This window comes from Heterocephalus glaber, unplaced genomic scaffold (assembly GCF_053883595.1).
Source record: "Heterocephalus glaber isolate CG9 unplaced genomic scaffold, H.glaber_assembly_v1.0 deba00000943, whole genome shotgun sequence".
Lineage (NCBI taxonomy): Eukaryota > Metazoa > Chordata > Mammalia > Rodentia > Bathyergidae > Heterocephalus > Heterocephalus glaber.
This window is the reverse complement of record NW_028258175.1, coordinates 10,544,378-10,572,126: the sequence shown is the minus strand read 5'-3', so window position 1 is coordinate 10,572,126 and position 27,749 is coordinate 10,544,378. Positions and strand designations below refer to the sequence as shown.

At 37.3% G+C, this 27,749-nt stretch overlaps 1 protein-coding gene across 10 annotated transcripts in view; it reads right to left on the bottom strand.

The window, feature by feature from the left end:
- Mrtfb (myocardin related transcription factor B) overlaps positions 1 to 27,749 on the bottom strand; it is a 191,086-nt gene that overhangs the window by 35,880 nt on the left and 127,457 nt on the right. For 8 of the 10 annotated variants that reach the window (XM_087209142.1, XM_087209145.1, XM_004855843.4 and 5 more), the window contains 5 exons: positions 15,296 to 15,361; positions 13,161 to 13,216; positions 11,919 to 11,994; positions 8,181 to 8,342; positions 6,418 to 6,596 (listed from right to left, as the gene is read on the bottom strand). In XM_087209142.1, the coding sequence (XP_087065268.1) occupies positions 6,418 to 6,596; positions 8,181 to 8,342; positions 11,919 to 11,994; positions 13,161 to 13,216; positions 15,296 to 15,361 (539 nt within the window). Of the gene's footprint in view, positions 1 to 6,417; positions 6,597 to 8,180; positions 8,343 to 10,633; positions 11,810 to 11,918; positions 11,995 to 13,160; positions 13,217 to 15,295; positions 15,362 to 17,663; positions 17,785 to 27,749 lie in introns of those variants that run through there. The other 2 variants (XM_087209146.1, XM_087209147.1) reach the window with 2 other exon arrangements.

Below are 27,749 nucleotides of genomic sequence, written 5' to 3'. Positions count from 1 at the left end.
AAGAGTTGATTCAGCATAAAATAAGTTGTGCTCCAACTTGTGATATGTGTACCACTAATACTTTGATCAGAACAGAAGAGACAAATCCAAGGACAGTTTTAGTCTTTTCAAAGACTTTTTTCCCTAACATTGTGAGGTCATTAGCATTTTAGGTTTCAAGAGAAGTGCCTGAAAAATTGGTTCTATAGGTTAATTCTTTTTTGGGAAAGAGGGAAGAAGACTTTTTCATATATGGATAGTTTTATGTAGAACCTAATCCTCATGCAGGTATCTGTTCTGAAAAAAGAATTAAGGAGGCTATTTATCATAAAGCGTTTTGGAATAAAGCAAGACAAATCTTGAGCCTAACTGTTTCCTTAACTTATTATCTGTAGATATAACATTCATTCATTTATTTGAGGCAGGGTCTCACTATGTAGCCCAGGCTGGCCTCGAACTCACAGCAATCGTCCTGTCTCAGCCTCCCAAGTGCTGGGATCACAGGTGTGCGCCACCATGCACGGCTGATTGTAGATATAACTTTTTTTTTTGGTACCAGGGATCGAACTTGGGACCTTATGCTTCCAAGGCAGGCGGCGGCACCACTGAGCTAAATCTCTGGCCCTGTAGATATAACTTTTAAAGAACCTGAAAAAAATTCCTTACACGGGCTTTGAGCTTTATATTAGACAAAGTATAAAAAAATTGAACAGGTTAACTAAGAAAATGTGGTTAAGTCACATGATTAAACATGTAACACAAAATGATGACCAATCAATACATAAAAAAGTTGATGCAGATTAAAAAAAAGCAAATTGAAATCTATGGCAAAACTATCTGAAGTATGGCTGAGGAACATTTGTTACCCACTTGTGATAAATACAGGAAGTCATGTAGAAATGTGAGGGTAACCTACCATTTTTATTGTACTTAAAAAGGATCAGTCTTTGTGCTCTGGAAAGTAAAGTATCTAAACCCAGACATACACTAGTCTTTCACTCTGTCCAGTGTGGGGAGTAGTCTAAGAACTGAATTCATAAAATTCATACTGTTTCTGTTTCAAAGATTAAGAATCTCAAAGAATACCTAAAAGGTAAGATATTTTTGTTGTTCTTTTTATTATCTTTGTTTATAGGCACTATTTTAAAAGTGATGAGACTGATCTCTTGGGAGTGTAATTCTAAACCAGGCAAAAATAATCTCTCATTAAATTGATAAGTATTTGCTGTGAGCTGGACCTGTGTATTCAGGGTGAAGTTAACTGAGATATGAGAGGAAATCCTGGTCATCTAGGAGTTTGATGCCTAGACAAAGTCTATAAACAAACACTGATGATAGTGAAAATAAAAGTACAAAAGTTGCCCAAATGAAGCCTAATTATCACTTCTAGACACACAAAAATTGCAGACTTCACTGGCATTGTAAAATTTGCCTGTGTAGTTGATTTAAAAAAAAAAAGTCAACCACACAACATATTTACAATCTTACCTAAGGATTACTTTTCACCAACATCAAGATAAGTTACCAAGAACATGTTTCAATCACATGAATAAAAGTATAAAAATCTTTGATTCCTTCCTTATTCTAGAATATTTAATCCAAGAGAGATTAATTAAAGTCATATAATTTAGTATGTTCTCAATGTACACGATAGAAATGATTTGACAGGGAGAGCTATTATCGACTCTAGGATCGCTTCTAGACTGCCTAGGGACTTTTAATGTCTTCTAAAGTAGGTCTTTGGTCATCAGCCTAGCTGACAGATAAGAGGCAGCCTTCTAGGGGCCACAGGCTTAGTGTGTGCTGCCCAGGCAATGAATAATCCACATTTGCTCTGTAAGAGACAGTGCCTACCTATTTTCCTTCAAAGAATTCTACAATGTCAGCCTAGTAGGTAGGACTGCCTCTGGCTAACTAGATGCCAAGTTTCAAGAGCAAAGTAAAAAACAAACAATATGGGGAAATCCAGGGGAAAGAAGAATGAGAATCCCTTATGCTGGCAGAACTGTCATGAGCCCATTAACGCACAGATGTCTTAGGTGCCAAAAATGTGATACTAAAAGCTAAGGACACACTAAATAGCCACCTGACACGCTGACCTACTCAGGTGGAAGCAGAGAACAAACCAACCCAAGTGGATAGGTAGAACTTTTAAAAAAATGGTATTACTCGCACACTTGGCATTGTTTTTAAAGCTCAACGGGCAGGGGCGTGCAGCAAATGGAGAAACAAGAGGAGCTGGTCTCCCTGTGCTCTTTCACCTGCTCAGACCACCGTGTGAGCCGGGCACTGACTCGCACCACTTCTTCCAGACTAGTTTCCAGCAAAGCTGAGGGCCCCAGCCACTCCTGCCCATACAGCTGGACAGGAGGACATGACCTGTTACCACTCACTCTACTTCTGATGAGAGCGTGCTGCAAAGGCTCCCCTCTCCAATGGAAGAGCAGATACTTCTCCACTCATGGGCTTAATTCAGAGTTTGCTGAGCACCTCCTTGTATTAGATATCGGACATGCACACATTCACTCTAGTTCTTGTCCTCTAAGAGTCAAAGTCCTTTTCCTTTAGCCTCCATTTTAGTTGGAGGCAGAGACAAGAAGATATTTTATTTTTATTTTTTACAATATATTTTAGATCATAGTGATGAGTGCAAAGAAGAGAAAATGATGCTGAAAGACATTCCTAACAGATGTTTATGAGTGACAAGAAATGATATAAGAAAATAAGCACTTTTAGTCTCTAAACTTCAATTCCTCTATGAAACCAGCCTGTCTCTTATGCAAAGGATAAAGCAGGTAATTCTCAAATTCCTTTCTAACTAAAACATTCTACAATGCCAGGTTTAACGAGAACATTTGGGGCTGATCCAACCACTCCCATGAAGTAGTTCAGTAGTTTTTTCTTTTGAGACAAGATCTTGCTATGTTGCTCATGCTGGTCTCGAACTTGAGACCTTCCTGCCTCAGCCTCCCCAGTACTGACATTGTACACATGGGCCACTAGGCCAAACAAGTAGTTCAATAGTTTTGACTTTAAAATAACCTGTGGAAATTTTGGCAGGGCAAATAAAATTTAAGGAGCAATGAACAACAACAAATGGTGTACAGCAAATTCTTATCAAACCACTAGAAACATGAATACCCATTAAAAAGTAAGACACATTAATTTCCAATGTAATTATAAAGATATTCCTTAGATCCCTTTGATGCACTAGATTCTGAGTTAACATAATCTGACACATAATAGGTGCTCAATAAATATCTGCTAAACAAACGAATTCAATTTCACCCCAAATCAAAAGGCCAATTCAAATATTCAAACCTCAAGGATGGGGGTATATATTGCCTAGCATGTGCAAGGCCCTGGGTTCAATCCCAGCATGATAAAACAAAAACCAAAACAAATATTCAAATCTCCAAGGTTTAAAGTAATGCTATTATGTACTTGGCAATTAAAGGCATACCTTTGGTCTAAAAAGTCCATTTCAATAACTGGCAACATATCTGAAAAAATAATCAGACAAGTGCCCAACAATACATGTATATATATTTGTAACAAGCATGTGAGAATACAATAGTGGTCTTGTGTGTATAAGAGTGAAAGACAGGACCCTCATAGCAAGCAGAGCCATCTCATTTGCGTTTCTGTTTACTACCACATATTGTTAGTCTGTGGAATGATTTTATTGACTGATCTGTTTGGCATCACATTTTCATAAGATGGTTATGCTACTGTAATAATGTGGTAGACTGTTTATACATACTCACAATTGATGCCATAGCCCAACTGGTTTTTTTTTGGTACCAGGGATTGAACTCGGACACCTTGTGCTTGCGAGGCAGGCAGCGGAACCACTGAGCTAAATCCCTGGCCCCCAACTGGTTTTTTTTTTTTTTTTTTAACCTATACTCCCTCAATAAATTTGAATCATCTCTTAATCATTAAAAAAAAAGTGAAAGACAAGAAACAGCTCTAGGTAACCAAAAGAAGGGAACCAGTTAAATGGTATATCAGTTTAATTAAAAATGATATTGATGTATTTGTTGATAAAGCTATTTATGAACATTAAGGTCTAAATGCAAGTTACATATGGAATTTTAAGAAAAACCTGTCCATCCATGTTCACAGCAGCCAAAATAGTCAAATGTCCATCAGCAATCAAAATATGATACATCTTTTCCATGAGATTATTATAAAGAATGTGTATTAATGTCCATGTTATATATTGATACACATGCTGTATCTTCTGAACATTATTCTAAATGAAAGCAGGCAGTCAAAAAAGACATGTTATATAACTGTTTATATGCACTGTCCAGACTAGCAGACCCACAGCTATAGGAAGTGCCCTGATGGCTGCCCTGGCCTGAGTAGACAGGGCAGTGAGGATGGGGTTTCTTCTGGGGGTGACGAAAAGGTTCCAGAATTGGACAGTGGTGAGAACTGCACAACTCTGTGAATATTTTAAAACCTATTCAACTATATGCCTTACAAGAGTAAAATTTCCTAGAAATAGAAAAATCCATACTAAAATTCATAAGGAATCTCAAGGAGCCGTAGGTAGTCACAACAGATTTTAAAAAGAGGAATAAAGGGTAATGATTTTACATTTCAAAACTTATTACAAAGTAATTAAAAGCGTGGTACTGGCATTATGACAGACCTACAGATGGGTGGAATAGGACAGAGAGCTCAGAAATTAACCACCACATACAAGGTCAGATGGCCTTCAACAGAGGTTAGGACCATTCAATGGGGAAAGGAAAGTCTTTTTTTACCAAATACCGCTTGGAAAAATGGAGAACCAAATGCAAAAAGCACATAGCTGGACTTTTACTTCATATAAGATATAAAGTTAACTCTAAGTATGTAAGCCTAAGATCCAAAATTATAAGGGGAAAGTTTAATGACATTAGATTTGAAATGATTTTTTTTGGATGTGACACCAAGAATAAAGATGACAGAAAAAGTGGACAAACATGTCCATATCAAACATCAAAACTACATCAAAGAATACAACCAAAGAGTGAAAAGGTGGAATGGGAGGAATATCTCATATCTATGCAATATAAGTGGAATATTTAATACCATATAAAATCATATCTGATAAAGGGTCAATATCCAGAATACACAAAGTACTTCTGTAATTAGGCAATAATAACCTGACTTTAAATGAGCAAAAGACCTTATAAAGAAATTTCTTCATAGATGAGACACAAACGACCAAAAAGTACATGAAAAGATGCTCTTCATCACTAATCATTAGAGGAATGCAAATCAAAGCCATAACAAGATATTACCCTGAGAATAGTTACTACTGAGAGAATTGAAAATAGCCATTGTTGGCAAGACTGTGGAGAAAATTTGAACCCATTTTGACTGTAAAATGATACAACTGCTATAGAGAATGGTATGGCAGTTCCTCAAAAAAATTAAAAGTAGGCCAGGCACAGTGGCACATACTTGTAATCCCAGCTAGGCAGGAGGACTGCAAATTTGAAGACTGCCTGGGTAATTTAGCAAGACCTTGTTTCACGATAAGAAGGCTATGCGATTCTACTTTCATGAGGTATCTAAGAAGTCCAGTTTATAGAGATAGGAAGAATGATGGTACTACAGCAGCACAGACAGAGGAACAGAGGAGCTGTTTAATGGGTATAGAATATCAGTTTTCCGAGCTGAGGATGTAGCTCAGTGGGACCATGCCTGCCTGGCAAGTGCAAGGTCCTGAGTTTGAGCCTTGGTTCCATACACACACACAAAAATTTCAGTTTTCTTATCTGAGAAAGATGTGGAGATCTGTTGCACAACAATATGAACTATACCTAACACCACTGAACTATACAGTTATTCCTCATTTAGTGACCTATTGTTCAATGATGTTTGTACTACAACTCATCTTTCGTACAGTTCTGTGTATCTTGTTTATATAGCCTCAATGTCTTTTTTTGGTACAGTAGTTTTATGTTATACATTACAGTACTCCAAGTAGGAGTTATATAAATAAAAGTAATCAAGTTGGAGTTTCCTTTGACCATTTCTTTCTTATGAATATTGTACATACTATACACAATTCTTCATTTAGCAAGCAATTCACTTAACAACCTAGCTGTGGGAATGTGACCTGGTCCTTAAACAAGGAATGTCTACACTTAAAAATGGTTGGATGGTAGAAAAAGGATGAATTTTGTGACATAAAAGAATGCATCAAAAAAATGTGAAGACTTTGCAAAAGTTATAAGCATAAAATAAAAATGTGTACATAGAGCATAAATAATATGTAAGAATGTACTAAAAAACTTTAAAAGTGGATTACAGGTTTAAAAAAAACACTATTTTTGAGCACTTTCAGATATTTCTTCTGGTAAAAATGTACACACAGTATACACAAAAAAGGGCTGCTTTTGTATTTAGGGATCAAAACCAGAAAGACAATACCTGGGCTGGAGTGTTTGTTGTCACAGGAGATGGCGCTTCACTAACTTTTGGCTCACTTGGGGATGCCACTGACCCCTGAGACTCCTGGCTTGCGGGCTGGTCTGGAGACAAAGCATCACTGCTGTCTTCATCAAATGAGAAATCGCCCTGAGTGTGGGGATAGTCCTCCTTCCCAACACCTGGAGAAAGAAGTGACTGTTAATTTATGCTGGCTTTACAATACCAAACTTAATATGAAAAAGAAACACTGCTCCCTGTAAGAATTTTTTGTTAAGAGAGAGTCTTTTTTGTCTATGACGTGTACTCTGAGTAATATTTTGGCCATTCTTTTATGACTGACAAATCACAATTTTATGATTATCACAGTGTAATGTTCTCTAATTCTATGAAATTTTATTTTTTCATCAATGTAAGAGTGCTTTTTTACATTTTCTTTATTAATATCTACATGTATTCCATTAAAATAAAATTGAAGACAGCATACTTTCCAATGGAAGCACAGACCATTCAGAACCTATGAGTAAATGGGGATCATATTAAGCCTTTGGATCCAATTACTAGTGCAGGAAGAATAGGAGACAGGAATATTTTGAGAAATACCTGGAATGCAAATGTAATCAGTAAAATCCAAAATGTAGGACCATGCTTGAGGATAACACAAACTTGTGTAGTCAGTAAATAAATACTAATAAAAAAAGAGGGGAGGAAAACTCATCCAATAGATTAGATTAAGACTTAATCAGACAATCAGCTACTGACACTATGGGACCCTTGCTTGGACCCTAACCCAGAATCCTAGTATTAAAGAACATGAGGCAGTGGAGATAGCACATCACTGGGTATGTGTTGATAAGTCCTCAATTCAAGTAACAGCCCAGCTGTATTCACACCTTACCTCCGAGGGACAATCAGCGAAACTAAAAGGAATTATAGGTGATTGTATAACTCAGGATTCATGACTACAAACTGCCTAAGCTTTAAACTTCAAACTAAAGGAAATATGAAGTTCCCAAGAGTAATGGAAAATAAAGTAGGATAACAATTTTTTTGTTTTTGGTACCAGGGATTGAACTTGGGTCCTTGTGCTTGCGCAGCAGGCAGCGAAACCACTGAGCTAAATCCCCGGCCCTGGGATAACAACTTTTCAAAACTGCTTGCTGAATAAGTAGCAGTAGTCTTGAAATGATTTTTTTTTTTTCTGGTAAAACTTACAGGAGAAATAAAAAGAGAAACAGTAGGCTGTAGGTGTAGCTCAGTGTGTAGTATGTGTGTTTAGCACACACAGAGGCCCATGGTTCAATTTCCAGCATCAAGAGGGAGGTGGAAAAAAGACATACTCGTCAGTAACTATGATGGGACCAGCATGGGATAGACACATACTACCTTCCTTAAAGAATATGTGTATAAGCATCTATTATCCTCCCTCTGGAACTAATGCTGAATAAGCTATTTATCTTTTTAGAAACAAAAGATGAAAAGTTTATAAAAATATTAAACTAAACAGCACAATACAGTAATTTAACCTAGAAAATGTGATAATGAAATCAAAACATCAAACTTAAACCTGACACATAAAAGGAATCTGTTAATTGGTAGCAGATGCTAATCTTCTAATACATAATAACAGTAACAATTACTGTGTTAATCAAATTCTAATTAACCTGGAAAACAATACCCATGATTGGTATTGCCCTTTCAATTAAATTTTATCTAAAACGTCCAAGTTCCTTTCTCCTAGAAAAAGAGTAAGTTTTTACTCTCACCTATAATTGCTTCCTTAACACTGGAGTCCACAGGAAGGATGTTCTTCTCCACCAGCTCCATAGGACCTGGCCTTTGAGCAATCTTTTCATTCAGATCATCCGCCAGTCGAGCTCGTTTCAACTTCATCTGTGTAGCCTGCAGAGATGGCTCTGCAAATGTTTCTAAAAGAGAAAGCACAGTTTTAACTATCACTTGAATTACCATTTCTAGTTTATAATGTTGTTTTAGGCCAACTAATGGAACCTAACTAGTTTAAACATATTTATGTGTTCTAAACATCTTTATTAAAAGAGAAAATACTTAATCCTCCACATAAATTTTGTATTATTTTTGGATAGCACTGTCTATACAGTATGGATGCCTAAAGACTTGAATTAACATGACTTAAGCCCCAAATGGGGAACTGTTACCATTCACTTATAGCAGGAGGGTCAAATTCACATTTATTAGATACTGTGGATATACAAGACAAACAAGGTAGATGTGGCCTATGACTTAAGTTTACAGTTCTATATTTGGCTTCAATGGGCAGTCAATTCCTAGAAATGGAGACATGACTTCTTAGGATATAGGCTTCTTTGCAGGGTTCAAGGGGGAAGAGCTATAATTTATAGTATTCTTAGATTGATCCCTGTGTATCTCAGGGTCAGCCATCATAATTAAGAATATGGGTTTATTTTTGAATACATAACCTGTGTCTATTAGGAACATTCAATTCCATAGAACTTAATGGGTTATAGAAGCATCAACTCATCTATTTAAAAATGTATAAAGTTGCTATAAATCTCATAACTCATTCATTTTCTTTATTCTGTCAATTATTTGTGTTTCTGGCATCTCTAACATTTTTTATTGTTATTTATAAATAATATTTATACTTGTTTAAAAATAATGATATAGTGTCAACCTCAAATTCCAGGTGAAAGTTACTTGTCTCTTAAGTTATACAGAAAGTCTTTAATGAAATTCTCCCTAAGCAGTCTCAGGACTGACTGATGTTCTGCATTCTTCAGGTAGAATGTCCTGGTTGGAGCTCAAGGCTCAATGCACACTCATGCTTGGTAAGCTACTCTTTAGCACATATACGCAACTTCTCGCTCTACCAGATGCTTGCCAAAAGTCAATTGTCTACAAGGTAGTTTACGTCTGTTAGTGCTATTGTCAATATATAATTTAGCTAAATGTTATGAGAAAATGTTAAATTAAAAAAATAAAATGATTGTTCCTTGGAGACCTAAACACTTTGGAAAGATGTAATAAAGGCGAGTCATTACAGAAATTGCTATTTAATTTGGGCAATTAACAAATATAAAAGATTTGGGAAAAAGCTTGTAAAACCTAAGATGTTCAACTCCAATTACTTTTCAAAGTGTCTTGTAAATTTTTATTGCACCATAAGTGGAAGCTGCTGATGACGTACTATGTCTGGGCTCTATGAAGAACAAATGATGTGAACTCCATTCATGAAAGTCTTCCCTCAAATGAAGGCTTGACCCCTTGGTTGGAATACTGGCAAATAAATGTACATTTCCATAAGTTAAAATGTGAGCCCATCTCATTTTTATAATTTTTCTATACAACCAAATGTGGCTCCAATCTTGGGAGATAAAACACATCTAACAATACAGGGAGGTGATACATGGGGAGAATTAAACCAGATGAATGACCTCAGGTTGACCTTCTAGTGTTTGTGTTAAGATCTAGGTAGGACAGGCTTCTCTTTTTCTCCCATTAACAACACCAAGTGACTGCAGCATGTTTGGAAAGAAAATACGTCCAAAGAAAAGAAGTACAGCTTGGTATGTTGGTATGTTTCTGTTCCTGGTATTAATATCTCCTCATCTCCATGAGGCTGAAGCTGGATTTTGACTGTTTAACCTCAGAAAATAATTTAGAGTCCTGCTTGTCAAATTGGGTTACTGTTAAAATACAGTTGGGATGATTTAAGATATTTCAAAAATTAAAGGTGACACATTCTTATTTCAAAAGTTCCAACTAGAGAACAGATGTCCTAAAAATATTACAGTTCATTCATATATACTGTTAGGTTCTTAAATGTTGGGTACTCATTTTTTAAAAAATAAAACCAAGTATAATCCCTTTTGATAGCTAAATGTATTTGCTTTTTTAAAAAATTTTTTTGGTACTGGGAATCGAACTCGGGTCCTTGCGCTTGCGAGGCAGGTGGCAGAACCACTGAGCTAAATCCCTGGCATGCTTTATTTTAATTGTATTAACACAGCCTATTAGAAGGTAAGTTAAAATAGCACTATTACATAAACATCCCTATTTTTGGTACAGAAGGAGCCATTTACTGTGTTGCTTACCAGTGAACTACTTCTTTCAAGCCACTTATCCCTGATAGCTGGTCTACCCTACTGCTGGAGCTCTAAAAAACCTTTTCTAGTCCAGTGGACATCTGAGAACAACCGAAGTGGAGAAAAGCACATACCTCTTATTGTCTGCCCCTGCAGTGAGGAGGGTGGGCACATGATCATAGATTCTTCAAGTCAGAGCAGATCTTACTTGGAGTCACAGAAAAACAAACTTGGTACTTCAAACTTCTTTATACAACACCCTATTGTGGTGTCAGCCTATGCTTTTTCTCTATTACACCAGCCTGTTTATTCCTCCCAGAGAGCTTCTCAATTCTGTAATTCACTGGTTTTACATGCTCATTATCTTTGTCTACCACTAGAATGCAAGCTCCAGGAGGCAGGCAGCCATCTGTCTTGTTCACTGTTGGGCCCTGGTGTCCAGCGTGCTGGCCAATGGATGAACACCTCTAATTACAGTAACTTTGTCACCTCCTAAAAGATTTCATTTTTGGATATGTTTGGCCTTTAGGATGATATTCTTCATGTTAAACTACAATTTAATATTCTATAAAATCAGCCTAACTGTAATATTAATTCTAATCCAAATTCTATCATTAGGCCCAGAGAGCAGATCATCCTTCTACCTGACAACTGTCTCTAAATGTTTAAGAATTTTCCAAATTCTCCCTGAATCTTTTCAAGGCTTAATACAGGACTATCACAAGATAAAGCTTCTAGTCTTGCTTAATAAATCAGAGAAGCAAAACAAAGAAAGAAAATGTAACTAGGGAGTTTTTAATGGAGGTACTAGCATTTGAGAATGCTCTGTCTTTACAGAGAAAAACATCCAGGCCTGAGCCATGTGTTTAGTAAGAATGGAATGAGAACTGTTCCTCCCAGCCTCCCAAATGACTTGAGGTCACTGAGCCACTTTTGATAGGGGTATGTGCCATAACGATCAGATCAGGCTCGTCTGTGGCAGTTTAAGTGGCAACAGAGAAGATGCTGGGTGTGGGCTTTTGTGCTGGGCAGACATAAACGAGGTCCAAGTAGCTGAAAATCTATGGTTAGAACTGTGGTTACTACATCCTCTGTGATTTAATGAACAGGACACACGTCCCTCACTGTTAAGGAATGCTCTGGACCAAACATGTCTTTCTAGAACAGTATGGGAAAGGTACATGTGGTGGCAGCTGGTGGGGAAGAACTACCTCAGCAATTGGTTATTTGGAGAATTAAGTCTTTCGCCATATATCTAACACAAGTATTTTAGTTTTGTGTCTTTATGTTGCTATCCAATTTGGAGGATGTCAGTCTGTGGAATAAAAAATCATTAAAATAGGAACAAACAGAAGTGTTAGAACACTCACTTCTTTTCTTCAGAAAATGCACCCAAGTTGGTAGAAATAAAACCATTACCTTCTAAAATGTGCATCCTTACAAGTTCAGAACGATCTGGTCGACTCCTAATCTTGTGTTTCAAGAAGTTTTCAGTCTTTAAAAAAAAAGGTAAAGAAATTCTTACCATAGCTTTTATGATTATTGTGGTTTTAAATTTTCTTCAGGGTACTCCATTTAAATAAACTGTTTCCCTTTTGTAATGTCTCTGAGAGGAAGAATAGAAATCAGAACTTGTGGGGACATGACAGTACATGTGGGTATAAGTAAGCTCTGTATAGACTTTTATTTTAAAACTTGGCCAAATAAAAAGAGAAGCTCATGATTTTGAAGATGACTTTTGAATAAATATAGAATTTATTTGAATATCTAAAATTGGGCCAGGGATTTAGCTCAGCGGCTGTGCGTGCCTTGCAAGCCCAAGGTCCTGAGTTCGATCCTGGTACTGCAAAAAACCCCCCCAAAACCAAAAAACTACTTAGCAGATGTTGTAGGACCCTAAGAGATCATCACTGCATTCTGGGGAATTTTGCTTTCTGAGGCAAGGTCGGTCTCACTGTGTAGTTTCGGCTCGTCCTAAACTCACTACACAGCCCAGCCTGCTTCACCTATGGCAGTCCTCCTGCCCTAGCCTCCTAAGTGCTGCGACTACAGGCATGAACCACTGTACCTGGCTATTCTGGGGAAGCTCTCATCTTGCATGATAGACATTAACCTCCCCCAAAAGAAGACAGAAGACAGTGACTGTGTATAATGGTGCTTTTAGGAAAACATAATGAGCGCCGACGTGGTGCGCAGCTATGATGGGGCCATTTCAAAGAACAGAGTGGAGCTGATCGTGGCAGTGTTCTCTGACTCGGCCTCATCTCCCCCCTTAGTCAGACGCAGAGGTGACACAGACCAGGCAGGGGACTCTTGGGTCAGCCCGTCACGTGGCTGGCTGTCCCTCTGCAGGGTAGCAAATGACAAAATCACTCATTCTGTCTCTATAAGCTACTAGGCCCCAAGAGCAAGAGTAAAGAAGTATGATTTGTCCTTTAATTACAAAACTGGTAACTGGTTTTAAGAGCAAAATTTAAATGTCATCTATTTTCTATGAACCTTTGAAATAAAACTGCCCCAGAATATACGTCCTCTCCACTGCATGTCTTGAGCATGCATCGCATTATGTCTATCGGTGCGTTTAGGGATAAGGCTGCCCCTTGTCCACAGGTACTTTAGAACAAAGCAGAGAAGCAGTGCATTTTAAAGCAGAATTCTTACTCTGGCTCGCTCCAAGCTTTTTATCTGTTCATGGAATGCCGCTGGGCTCTTCAGAGCTGTGAGGAGAAAATAAATAATTTCCACAGTGTGAATAAAGGAGTCCATACTTCAGTGTACAGTATATGACATCGGTAATTCTTAGTGAACATCTGTAGTTTCACTTATTTCTTTAGATGTGCAAAATTTAAAACCTTGAATGTTACAACAGAATTAAAATTATGTATTTCACAAATAAAACAAGTGAATATTTAAAATAGGAATTGAATATATAATGACAATGCAAACACTGGATCAGACTATTTTTCACCACTACTAGAACAAATTTCCATTGTCCAGGAAAATGTCTGACTCCTTGATAGGTATTTGCTCTTAATGGCCATATAAGATACTGGAAAAGCCCTAAATATCCTCAAAAGCAGCCTACACTTGAACATGAGGACACGTAGCACTCCATATCTAAGAGATCCGAGGTACCATTTATTCAGAACTCACTGTGCTGGGGCCAGGCACAATTTATTGCTGTTGGTCTTCATAAGAGCCTTGCAGAGTTAGAGTTAACACTAGGGTAGATGAGAGGCTCAACCATAGTGAACGAATTCTGAGGTCATATAGTTAGACTATGGACAAAGTGGGGTTTAAATCCAGGATTTTGTATTTGAGAGGTTCATGTTCTTTCTAGCATACAATGTATTTCACTCTAAAGACACAGTGACTGTAAAACTGCCAATGTATTAAATATTCTGGAATCTCAGCAGGAGGGTAAACAGTGTTTACCAAAACATGACCTACTACAGAATTTCTGTCAATTATCATTGCAAAATCTGTTTTGTGTATGTCTGCCACTGCCTGATAACAACCTGCATGTATAACCATGGGCAGGTGAGTGGATGGGGGTATACCGTAGGACTAAGATTCCTTGGGCAGACAAGACTTGACCAATCAGCCTGTAAAATTATTTTCAGCCCTGATACTTGAAGCACTGTAAAGACCCTCAGGAGCCCAGTCCAGCAAGATTTGCGTACAGACCAGCTCTCGAGAACAACGGTGTATTAAATATCAAAATTTGCTGCAGCTGGGAAGAGCATTCTGCAGCTGTCTCCTCTGCCCACTTTGTTTATAATATTGTTAACTCTCCCATTTCCTTGATTTTCTGCTCATCATTTTTTTTTTTTTTTTGTACCAGGGATTGAACTCAGGACCTTGTGCTTGCGAGACAGGCGCAGTGCCACTGAGCTAAATCCCCGGCCCCTCATCATTGTTTTTTGAGAAAAGGTCTCACTGCAGTTCAGGCTGGCCTTAAGCTCATTATGTAGCCAAAGGCTTAAAGCAAAATAAGATAACTCTTAGAAAAATTAATTTTTAGATAAAACCCAGATAAATAATCCTACAGCTCACATAAAACAACCATACTTTTCCTGTAAAATATAAAAAACTTGCATAGCTGGTGATTAAAGGTGAAGAAAATACTCTAAAATTTAATCAAGTCAAAAATTTCTTGAAAGGAATGAATCCTTGGGATATTTAGGAAATATCTGTACTTGGACCAGAAAGATTTTATTAATTATAAATAGAATGGTTACCAGTCTTACAACTGAGATGCATTTAATCTTCTTTTTGGTACCGGGGATCAAACTTGGGTCCTCGTGCTTTCGAGGCAGGCGGCAGAACCACTGAGCTAAATCCCCGGCCCGAGATGCATTTAATTATATAAACCACAGTATACCACCAAAGATAAATTAATGTGGATTAAGTAAATTTAAGTAGAACAAGGTTGTGAATTTTATCATGTTACTTTTGTAAGTCTAATCTCAGCTCCATTAGTGTGGTTACTTCAATTATTTAAAAACTAAAATACTAAAGTTTGGTTAAGAACTTTTAGTATCTTAAAGATGTTCTTTGTACAACATAAAATTCAAATCTACCTTTTAATCTGTATGCACCTGGTTTTTACAATGTATTCTACATGTTTTTCTTAGGCTGACATTGCTGATGCAAGACATCACTGATAATTCAGTTGCTAACTGTGCTGAATGAATGAGTACAACTGGAGGGAGGGTGAGTGGGGTAGACCGACTCCTTGGACGTGCCCATCTTGCTACGGCACACCAGGGATGACAGTGATGTGGCAGTCTTACGTGGCATGATGCCCTGGTCCACTAGTTGTTCTCTTGTCCTCCTTTGTTGAAGCCTTAGCTGGAGCACTGTGGAAAGAAAATAATCACTGCTGGAATCTCATATAGAATTACTATATCACCCAGCATTTCCACCCCTAGGTGGTATTTCAAGAAAAACAAGAACAAGAAATATGAACACATAAAAACTTGTCCATCCATGTTCATAGCAGCATTATTCAAAATGGCCAAATGTCCATCAATAATCAAAATATGATAAAACCAGCTTGTACCAGTTCCAGAGGGAATACTGTTAAGCATTACTAAACATCAAAATCGAACAAGGATATTACCTGGCACCATCCAACTTCAAAAAGAAAATTATTTTGTGATTCTGCCTGTTGGGTGAACTCTGAAGTTTACTCAGTGTCGTGTTTTGTTTAGTTAATAATCGTAATTTGCTGACTAAAGCTAAGTACTTTCTATTTAAATGCATTCACACAGTATCCTGCAAATAAACAGAAATAAAGAAACTTCACTCTTAGAAAAAGAAGTGTGAAGTTCCTTGATGTTCTTCAGTTTTTTTGTTTTTTTTAAAAAAAATGGCTGACAGCAAAAATTTATTTTAAGGAAAGACTAACTTGTTTGGAGGCATTTACTCTATCACCAATTCTCTCTATCCTTACCCAATACTGGGGAATAAACCCAGGGCCTTTGCTCTGAGGTACATCCTCGGCCCATTTTTATTTTTGAGGTAAGGTCTCACTAAGTTAAGTTGCCCAAGGTGGCCTTAAACTTGGAATCTTTCTGCCTCAGCCTCTCAGAGTGCTGGTATTACAGGTGTGTGCCACCACATCTGGCTTCCAACAGGAATAAGTTTTAAGTAGCTTTAATGAAGCATAAATTCATAAAAATCAGACCTACAAAATATTAGCAATGACCCAAAGGGAAATTTCTCAATTAAGAATTTAAGTTTAGCAATCTGTGTACAAACATGATACCATACCTTATTATAAAAGTTCTAAGAAATCCAGAAATCTATTGACACCTTATTGTTTTAATAAAAGAAAGTAATTATTACAACTGGTAGAGAACAGATAATACGTTATGTAATTAAATGTGGGCATTCAGTTTGCCAAATCTAATCAAAACTTCTTTTCTAGAATTCTCAAGCAGATTCCTTTTATAACATCTGTGTATTTTCATATGGGAAATAAGCCTACTTTTATAAAGAGGAATACATAAAGTGATGTTAAAAAATATTTTTCCTGGTTAGTCTTAAAATAAATTTTAAGATTCTTTCATTTTTGTTTCAAACCATGGATGGAAACCAAGTTAGGATGATTGAGGATTGATTTAAGGACTGCTGACATTCAAACAAACAAACAAACAAACAAACATTCCCCAAAGCCTATCTGTTTTTAAGTGCTGGGGAGAGAAGACTGAATTTCCTGGGGGAGGTGACGGTGCAGCCAGGGCTGGCTCAGTACAGTCCATGTGGCCAGGTCTCCTGCTTGCAGTAGACTTGGAAGGTGCAGGGACCACGGCCCCGAAAGCCTTGCTATGTGTGGCCTCGTGCTGACTGTACAGCAGAGCTCAATCTGAGATACATTTTCAAAAGAGCCTAAACTGGAAATGGCTTTCACAATATTTTCTTATCCTTACTAGGTGTGAATGTCATCCTTTACTGCATACAGAAATGTGATTTTTGGTTTCTGTTTGTTTTGGGGCCACAGGATCACAAAGCTTCACTGCTATCTCATTTAGAACTGAAGTAACCGATGTAAGATTCTATTACCAAAACAAAAGTTAAACAAGTTTAAAAAGAACATATGCATGTTTCTGACTTTGAAATGTTTTGTGAGGTTTTTTTCAGTTAGCTGTGTGCTAACAAAGATCTTCTCCTAGATACGAATAGTTTATTGAGAATAGTGTGTTCCCATTACTTTACCAAGAGCAAAAATAAGGAACAGCCTTGTGGATGTGACAACAACCAAGTGCTTGCCTTCTCTAACATTCTTCTATGAATACTGAAGTTTATGCTGTATGACATTTAAGATGGTCACACATAACGACTAGAAATCACACTAATGCTGGTATGAGAAGGTGTCTGCTACCATGTCAGCGCACCTCACTCTGACTTCTATCAAGCCACTTTCCAACTGACGCTAAGTATGTGTGGTTAGGGTCAGACTCACAAGTCTGCCCCCACTTCAGACAACAGTCTAGTCTACGTTACTCATGCTACAAATTTGGGGGAGTTCTCATAATACCCTCCTCAGGGTCAAGAATTGTAATTCAGCAACAACAAAATGGAAGAGACGTACAGGGCAAGGTAGGGGAAGGGACACAGAACTCACATGACCTCCCCAGTCACTCTCCTTTTCCTGACCTTGCCTCCACTCTGAAGACATCTAGGGACCTACAGCTCCTGGCATCTCTTAGCACACCCAAAACACTCTTGTCACTCTGGAGATTCCAAGAGTCTTAGAAAGAAGCTCTCATGTCAGGAACTAAGATAAAATATAACAAAAGATGCTCTTATTACCTCTGTTACTCAGGAAATTGTAAAGGTTTTAGGAGTTCCATGCCAGTAACCAGAGACAAAGACACAATATACATTTCCTCTTAGATGACAATGTCATAGACACTAATCACTTACTGTTAAAACAAAAAAACCATTTGCATTTTCCATCCAATTTTCTATGTGGACAAACAACCCTAGTTTTCCCATTCTACTTGAATCTTCCCAATTAATGCTCTCAAAACTGCCCATACAACTTCCTAAGAAGCAACAACATCACACTGCAAGTATTACTTAAAACAGTTGTGGCTAGCAGCTTCCCCCAGGCACACTGAATTGTTTACAGCATACATATAGTATCTGTAGGTGACTATATACAGGGTGTTGCATGGAATGCAAACCCGTGGGAAAGAGCAGCAGCACCTGTGAATGGAAGATCAGGTTTTAAACAAAGCCTTTGAGAGGAGTGTGAGTGGAGGAAGGCAAACTTGCAAGTACCTGGCTATGTGGTTGGTCTGTTGGTGACCCACCCTTTTGCCTCTTCATCTACACTAACAAAGTAAACAGTAATGGACACATTATATTGATTATGAGGTACAATATCCTAACAAGACTCAGGTACATTCATGATGTAGTTCAATGGCGGAGCTTTTGCCTAGCATGTGTGAGGTCCTGGTTCAATCCGCAAGACAAGAGAAGGGGAGGGGAAGAGAAGGGGAGAGACGTGGGGAGGGAGTACACAATAAAACATACACAGAGAATACACTGCCACTTGTGGTCAATTTTAAAATGCAATTATAAGCCAGGCATGGAGGTGCATGGTCATGCTCATAATCCCAACTACCTGAGAGGGTGAAACCAGTCTGGGCAACACAGCAAGAACCCATTTTAAAACAAAACAACCAGGTGTGGTGGTGCACACATGTAATCCCAGTACTTGGAAGAGTGAGGCAGGAGGATTGCTGGGAGTTTGAGGACAACCTGGCCTATGTAGTGAGCCCAAGGCCAGCTTGAACTACATAGCAAGACCCTGTCTCAAAAAACCAAACCAGGGCTGGGGATTTAGCTTAGTGGTTCCAGTGCTTGCCTTGCAAGCGCAAGGTCCCGAGTTCGATCCTTGGTACCAAAAACAAAACAAAACAAAACCAAACCAAACCAAATTATAGTATCTGTTCATATCAAATACAACCTATCACTCAAAACTTGACAAAGGCTATTCTGAGAACAACTATTAGTTTAAAAAGTGCCAGTCAAAAGGTACAGCCTTATAATTTTAGAAAATATAAATTTCCTTTCCTCATTTTGTAAAAAAAAAAAAAAAAGTTATAATAAATGACACACATAGCTGCGCCTCATAGGCAGAACATTCAAGACCAGGAAGAGCACAGCATGAATGATGGAGATAGCTTAACTGTCTTACAACACTGGAAGATGGGAGTTGGGGAGAATTTGCTGGCACTTGTCTAGTACTGTGAAGCAGATAAAGGGCCCTAAAAATAGAGGCCCCAACTCTTCTAATGGTCAGGGACAATCATAGTTGTGGGCTCAGGCTGTTTTATGAAGTAGACCTCCTTCCACCTTCCCTCCCTTTGCAGGCCCCACACTCCCTGTGGTGCTTCTTCCATCCCTACGGAGGGAGAGAGGACTCAATACTGAATGCTACTGGCGCAGCTATAGTTCTTAAGAGCACTACCTATGCTGGTATGCTGGCTGATCTCTGGAAAACTTGACATACACTTGTGCTGATAAGATTTCATTTCTGCAGCCACAAACTGAAGACTAGATACTGGTTCAGATCTCTTCCCTGTGGTGGTGGTGGTGGCACAGCTGCCTGAGAAGCCAGTCTCCCTGGCAATGGCCTCATGTATGAAAACTGCACCTGAGAGCCTTTTCCCCCTGTGCTTGCTGAGTAGATGATTGTGATACTTGGCTTACTGGGCTAATTACATCACAGCCTCCAAGCTATTGGCGAGTCAACTGACATTCAGTATCTCTCGTGGCCATTTTGGAAATAACTTCATGCAAGAAAAGAACACATGTGAAGTTAGAAATCACAGAGGAAAAACAGCCCAGAACACTCAGTCAGTGCATGTCTATATTTTACAGCAAAGGATATAGCTAATGGAGTGACATAAAATTCAAGTTACAATTGCTCACATGTGAACACTTCCAAAGAATGTCTTATCTTTTAAAAAAATCTAGAAACTAAAACAGACCAATACAGTGTTCCAAGAAGTCCTTAAGTTTAAGATTTAAAACAGAGTTTAAACCTATTTGATTGTTAAAAAAAAGAAGAGGAAAGGGTGGATAAAAAAGTACATCTCATACAGGTAGCACTGTGTTCTGTGTAAAACATTTATCTCAACCTGAGGATTCTAAAACATCTGTCTACTTCCAGATGATAAAACTCACAAAAGGCACGCGAAGGACACTATGTGTGTTTGATAGTATCACACCTTTCTTAGCCCCAATTCAAAGCATTTTTTAATTTAAAAAAATTTCACACACTGTCTTCAGTGATATATGCTCAATACACAAGTTAGTAAATGGAGGAGAAACTAAAAAACAAAACTGCTGACGATATCACCCAGAGACACAATGTTGTGACCACACTGGTATATTTAATCTTTAAGCATAATTTTTGATTCTGTTTCTACATACTATAATCGCATTCTACATACAACAATAAACATTATTTTAATGGCTACAGAAAATATTCTGTTGGGTGGTTATGCCATAGTTCACTAAATATCCCCCACTTATTACTTGGGCTGTTTCCAATTTTTGTAACTATAAATAAAACTGTGGTGGAATTTTTGTGTATAAAGTTTATTATTCCTTATTTCTAGTTATTTCCTAAATTGAAATTCCTAGATGGAGGGATGTCTCTATGTGATCCATATTAGGTATGACGGTTAAGTAATGAGACTAATTTCTTTGTATACAAACTATCTTCTTTTGAAATTATAATAGCTGTGTGACATAGTAGATGACCATTTCATTTAGAGAAAAATTTAATCAATTGTTGAATTTTTCCAAGGTGATATGTTTTATTATTAGGGCTAACAATGATGGCTTCCTATTACATGTCAACGGGAAGAAAAATGTACATAATTTTGAAAATTTTACTTAGTGCTTATTTTTGTTACAATAGATAAAAACATGTCAGAAGTGTGAACTTACTCTATTTTTATATAAGCAAAAATTTGATTTTAATCATTATTCCAAAAAAGGTAGCTTATCTAATGATAAATTGGAATGGTATTCTTAGTATCACAAAGGTATTCTAAATATCAGAAAGTATCTTTTTTTCACTTTTCCCTGCTCCTTAAATGCTTTAAAGTGACAGCATTTTAAGATTAGTTTCCAACACAAAACATCTTAAAATACAATAATTTCTATGATGTAATACTTTTAACCCAATTCAAAAATTTTAACTGCTTTTTGAACCAAGATGATATGTGTATTCTTTTTTGTTTTTATTAGTACAATGCCTGCAATGTGTCCTTAATATAAGGTAGAGTGTTTTCCATTCGACAGGAATAGACACATTATGCAGCATATTAATAACAGAGAGCAGAGAGCAGTTTAGCAACCCAAAACAAAGAGCTTTGGCCCAGGGAGTTTGCAAGGGGACATCTGAGGACTATATATTACAATAATAAGGCAGAAATGACACTTTCCGGGAAACAGAATGGCAAGCGTGGTCTTGGAAATACTCTATGGTTAGATAGAGTTTAGAGTATAAGGAGTGCGATGTGAGGAGGGGAGAGAGATAAGCAGCTCTGTGTGAGAGAGAGGACCAATCGTATATTATATAATTATAAATGGATAGGATAAACTGCAGAAGCAAATTGCAGAGATCTGGGAAGATTTGAACAGTAGACTCTCAGGCCCCACAGCCTGGTTTTTTGTCGGGGGGAAAAAAAAGCCAAAAATCTCAGCAGTCAAGTAAAGGCTTGGTGAACCAGAGGTAAAAGTACAGATGGAAAGTAGCAGAATACACTAGAATGACTTTGTATTGACTCTGAAGTCACTGCTAGGCAATAAACAGGTTCTGGTTTCAGTTTTTTCAAACAGATGTTTGAATCATTAAGAGAATAAAGTTGTTGGAGCCTGGCAATATTTTATCATGCATTGTTTAAATAGGATTAAGTGAGAGGCCTGATTCTATAAAAACAAGACAATTTAGAAGGGCCAAACTCCTCATGTAATCTTTTGAGCTTGCGTACAGAATTAATACATTAGCCTCCATTTAATCCTTGTTTTGGAATATCAGGCAGCAGTTCAGTGGTCAGACTAACAATTATAAATTGTTTTATCATTTATGGATATATCACGTCTTGAAAAAAATTCAGGTTGAAAGGAAAAAGGACTGAAGAAGTACTTTTACTTTTCTCCCAAAACATATTTTTTCATTTTTTCTTTTTTTTTTTTTTTTTAGTTACTTAATGATGGATTTTATTTTCTCAGAGAAGGAAAGAAAGATCATCTGTTGAAAGTAAGACAGGGGAAGGAAAAGTTAGTTTTGAGGCCAGTAAAGATGTGAAGTACTCAGAGCAGACTACGAAAAACAGAGAAACAGGGTCAGGGATTTAGCTCAGTGGTTCTGCCGCCTGCCTCGCAGGTGCAAGGTCCTGAGTTCAATCCCCGGTACCAAAAATGAGATAAAAGCAGAGAAACATTGTAATTTATTATGTAAATGATCCAACTGCAAAGACAACAGCTTGGAGGAAGAGACGTCAGTAAGGAAACTAGCCAGTCAGTCATTCATTGGCTCATTTTTATCCGACAAAAAGACCTTGAGATACAAAATTAGAATATCTAATAGATATTTCTAGAGCTCATTATATAAAATTTTAAGTTAAGGACAATTATAGCCCAGCAAATCCATTCCTAGGTGAAATGCAAAGAACTGAAAACAGGTACTCAAGTACATGTACATACATGTTCAAAGCAACACTATCCACAAGAGCCAACTGATGGACACAGCCCAAATGTTTTCCACAGATGAATGGAAAAACTGTGGTCTAGGCACACAACAGAGTATTATTCAGACATACAAAGGAGTTAGTATTGATACATACTAAATGCGGATAAACCTGGAAAACACTGTGCTAAGTAAAAGCCAGACACAAAAGGTCACGTATTATATGCTTCCATTTATATGAAATACCAAGGATATGCAAATTGAGATAACTGTGGACTGGTGGCTGCCTTGAACTGGGGGTTAGGGCATGTGGGAACAACTGCTTAATGGCTGTGGGGTTTTTTGGGGAGCGATAAAATGTTTTGGCACAAGAAGGTGGTTGTTATACAACATTGTGAATTTACAAAATGCCACTGAGTTGTTCGCTTTAAAATGGTTAATCTTATGTGAATTTCACCCCATAAACTGAATAATGGATAGTGTAACAGACTTTTAAAAGACTAATTTCTCAAGAATAAACTTCCAATTTTCCACCCACCCATAGCTGGCCCTGTCTCATGAACACAATTCTATTAACCATTTATGGTGATTTGATCTTTAATGATTTGATAACTACAATAACAGCTATATATTTCCCATCATATTGAATTCTATGTGGGTTTTATTTCCCTAGAAATAGATCTCTTCCTTACAAGTCTAGCATCTTTCATAATGCTTACCATATACGGAGATGCTTAAAAACATGCTTTACTTCATTTCACATGGTATAGAGTATACATAAATGAGTTACAGTTTTCTAAGAAAAGAGAGTATAATGTCACATTAAATAAATTACCAAAATTTTCAGGTGTGGTGGCATGCACTAGCCTATAATCCCAGCACTTGGGAGGCTGAGGCAAGAGGATCACTGTGAGTTCAAGGCCAGCCTGGGCTACATAGTGAGACCCTGTCTCAAAACCAAAACAACAACTAAAACAATAAAGAATAAATTACCAAAATTATTTTCCCTGGGCAAGAAATTATGGGACAAACCAATACCGTTTCACTTTGTTGTGTGAATCTAGAGTCTGAGGTTATTTTTGAATTGGTGTTGGTGACAGGAATAGAAGACAAAATTTAATTATGTTGTTTTGAAGGATAAAAGAAGACTAAATTGGAGAGGCAATGGGCAAACAAGTAAAGACTATGAAAAAGTAGTAGATTTCTTTTCTTTTCCACTTATGATTTATGTGAAATCCATGCTGCATCAAAGAAGAGACAAAGCACTTAAGTAATCTCACAGATACTAAAAAGTAGCAACCAAAGATCACAGATTTTGGGTTATTTTTCAAGGGTCTAATTTTCCCATTATAAAATAAGTTTCTTCATGTAATTAAAAAAAAGGAGTGTTGGGCCGGGAATTTAGCTCAGTGGTTCCGCCGCCTGCCTCAAAGCGCAAGGACCTGAGTTCATCCCCGGTACCAAAAAAAAAAAAAGGAATGTGAAGATGCCAAAACTAAAATGGTGGTGTGTAAGAGCTGTGCTAGCTGCACTGATTAAGCAAACTTCCACTACCATTTCCTGTCTGAAGCAAAGCAGAGTTACACAATGTGCACATAAATCCAGAGCACAAACAGCATTTGCATCAGGAATTTTTATGACTATTTTCTGATTTAAAAAGAAGTAACAATATAAAGCTAACTAAAAAAACTGTCAATTGCTGTTTGAAAAAAGTCCTTACACTAAGTAGGAAATACTGCCTTTCATTTCATTTCAGTGCAAGATCATCTACTGCATCCTTATTAAGGTTCAGGGTGGGGAGACTGCAATTCTAAACCACTGTATTTTGCCTCTAAAGAGGTCTCACAATTCAGAACACATCATTTATCCTTCTTTAGAAATTAAAAGAGCGAAACTGAAGTAAAAATTCAAATGCTAGCAGAACTACCGTTATTCTAAGACACCACACTGTAGGTTTCCTGTATTAATCTGTAGCATGAGGTCAGAAAGACAATGTTTTCAATACTTGGTCTTGGAAATTTACAAGAGCTCTGTAACTCTCTGGTTGGCTGCTGCTTCAGTTGCCATGGAAACAGACTGCTAAAAATGGGGCATGTTTCTTTAAACTGATCATACCTTCACACAAATTCCCTTTTCCTTTTCAAATTTGGAATGAATTTAAAGTATCCTTCTTATGGTATGACAATGTGATACTAAGCCAGGGGCCTGGTATAGAAGGGTGGAGGTAACGTTAGCCTGTGGTACACACAGAAAGACATTATATATTTATGGATCAAAAAATAATCTCATTTGGCTAAAAAGTAGTAAAGTACATTGTGTCATCAATGTACGTGCAATATGAGTAACAAGCACTTAATTGCCCAGTCACAGTAATCTCTCGAGATTAAAACAAAATTTGACTTGTTTTTTAAACAATTTTTTTTAACCTGAAGGACCATGAGGATCTATGTCAAAACTTCTATATATATGGTTTCCTATTTATATGGTTCCAAAAGAAGACAATGTTTATTTTTCTTATTTTTTGGGAAATAAAAATTTTATATTCCACCACTGTCTACAACAGTATAGAGCTCTAGGGAGAAATGCTCTGAGTTAAAGCTTTGTTTCCTAATTCCTGTGTAATGGCAAAGTGTATATTGTTTGAAAGGTTCTGTGATTTCTTAATGTAAATTGCAAAGATGGGCTCTCTAAATAAACAACAGAACAAAGGATATTGTTTACCTCCACCACTACCCCCAAAATAGTAACTATATGATGTTTTACTGAAATCATCTGACCCAGGTTCAGTATCTTGGTTTTTCTTTCCATTTCGTGGGTTCAAAAGTGGTTTATGTGTACACACACACACACACAAATATTTGTGTGCCAAAACATAAAGACAACTGAAAACTGTCACAATTTGTGTTATCCTAGTGTCATACCAACTATCCATGATGATCCAGGTGATGCTGCATCAAGCAGCCACGCACAGCCTGGAGGGTCACTACATTATTCCTTGCCACACACAACAGCTGCTGTAAGGTATTGCAATGGCATATTTTATAAAAGTAGTTCATGTAGAAAGATTCTGATGCTTGGATGTTGTCAGTGTTGAAACTGCAAGACAATCTACTGGGTTTACTCTTTCAATGAAAATAAATATGAAAAAGTACAAGAAAAAGCATGTTCATCTAGGTGATGAACATGCAAGCCAGAACTCACAGCTTCTGTAATTTTTCTAGATGAGAAGAGAATGCAGTCTAACAGCCAGAGACTAGACAGTTAAACCTCCTTAGCAGTGGTTCTCAGTTGGAAAACTGTTCACCACAATGGTGTTCATCTACTTCAGCAGCCTAGAAATTGATTTGACTTTGCCCCAAATTGGAAAGGAGGCCAGAGCTTTAAGATTTTGGAGGCCTTATTGTGTGTCAGGTACTGGCCTGGGAGCTTTACATGTTATAATTGTCTAATGTTTCTAGCAACCCCACTAAGTGGGTACCAATATTTATTTTTAGAGCAAAATTAAGGATTTATTCAACACCATACAATTAGGGAAAAGCCCAACCAGAGTTAGGAAAATTAAGCAGTTTCTATAGGTAATTTTTCTTAAAAACAAAATTTAGTATATAAACAAAAATTTCCCAATACAGTATTCTATTAGATCTTGCTTGGCCATAGTATAAAATAATTTTGGCAATGCTTTTTATCACACTGACCCTATTATATAAGAAACCTGTATATTATAATTCCAATAGAAAAACTTATACATGTCAATAAGAATTCACTGGCACTATGGACTAAATTGTGTCCCTCTGAAATTCATGTTAAGTCTTAACCTCCAATATGACTGTATTTGGAGATGGAGCCTTTGGGAGGTGAAGATGAAGAAGGTCATCTGGTTGGGATCCTCATCCAATAGGATTACTGTCCATATGAAAAGAGACAGCAGAGAACTTTTTCTCCCTGTGCCCTCCCTCCGTGCACTCAACTAAGAAAATGCCACATGGGCACACAGCAAAGCTACAAGTCAAGAAGAGAGACCTCACCAGAAACCAAACCTCATTGAATTTTCTAGTAATCTCTGTTATTTAAGCCATGCAAACTAGTATTTTGTTATGGCAGCCAAAGGTGACTAAGACAACTAGAGAGATGTAAAGAAATTCTGGGCTTATCCTCTCTATCATTCAGAAGACCGCTTACAAAAACCTTGATAAAATTGAAAACCCAATGCTCCAAATTTATCTAGATTTTTCTGAAAGCTTTTAGTGAAAGTAGAATTGTGTCATGATTGTCTATCACATTATGCAGTGAGATATGAAAATAACAGTAGTCAATGCCTCTCCAATAACGCAGGCAAACTTCAACAGGGGTAGGAGGTAATTTTGATGTACTTTTCTTCCTTCAGTGATGGAATCTGGATAATCATGTTCCTTATGGTCCAGCCCAGGAGACAGCACCCTTCTCTGAAAAAGAATTTACTGAGGGAAAAGTACAGGCACTGGGCTATAACCTCCAAACACAGAGACAAAAAGATGCTCAGCAAACGGTAAACTATATACCAGTATTTTCATCTCAAGAGCAGCATGCACTCACTTTATAAGTAAAAATACTGAATCAGGTTTGGGAAGGGGTTTCTTCATATCTCTGTGTTATCTGAATATAAGGACTATATCTTATGACTTTTTCAAATTTACTTTTTAGAAACATTAATTTGGTGGTAAATCACTTGGTACCATACTTTCAATTAGTAGAATGTTGGCAGAAAACAAAGAAGTAAAAATTCCCAGAGAAAACAAAACAGATGTTGCAAAATTCATGTGCTATACTTATATAGAAGGCATTTTAACACTATTTTAATTGCCTATTTGCCTTGCTGGTTATTTATTTATTTGGGATTGAACCTAGGGCCTTTGCACTGAGCTGCATCCCCAGTCCTTTTCTGTTTTTTATTTTGAGACAGGGTCTTGCTAAGTCCCTAAATTGCTCAGGGTGGGAATCTCACTATGATTTAATAAATTTTGGCTGAATCAACAAAAAGCATCAGA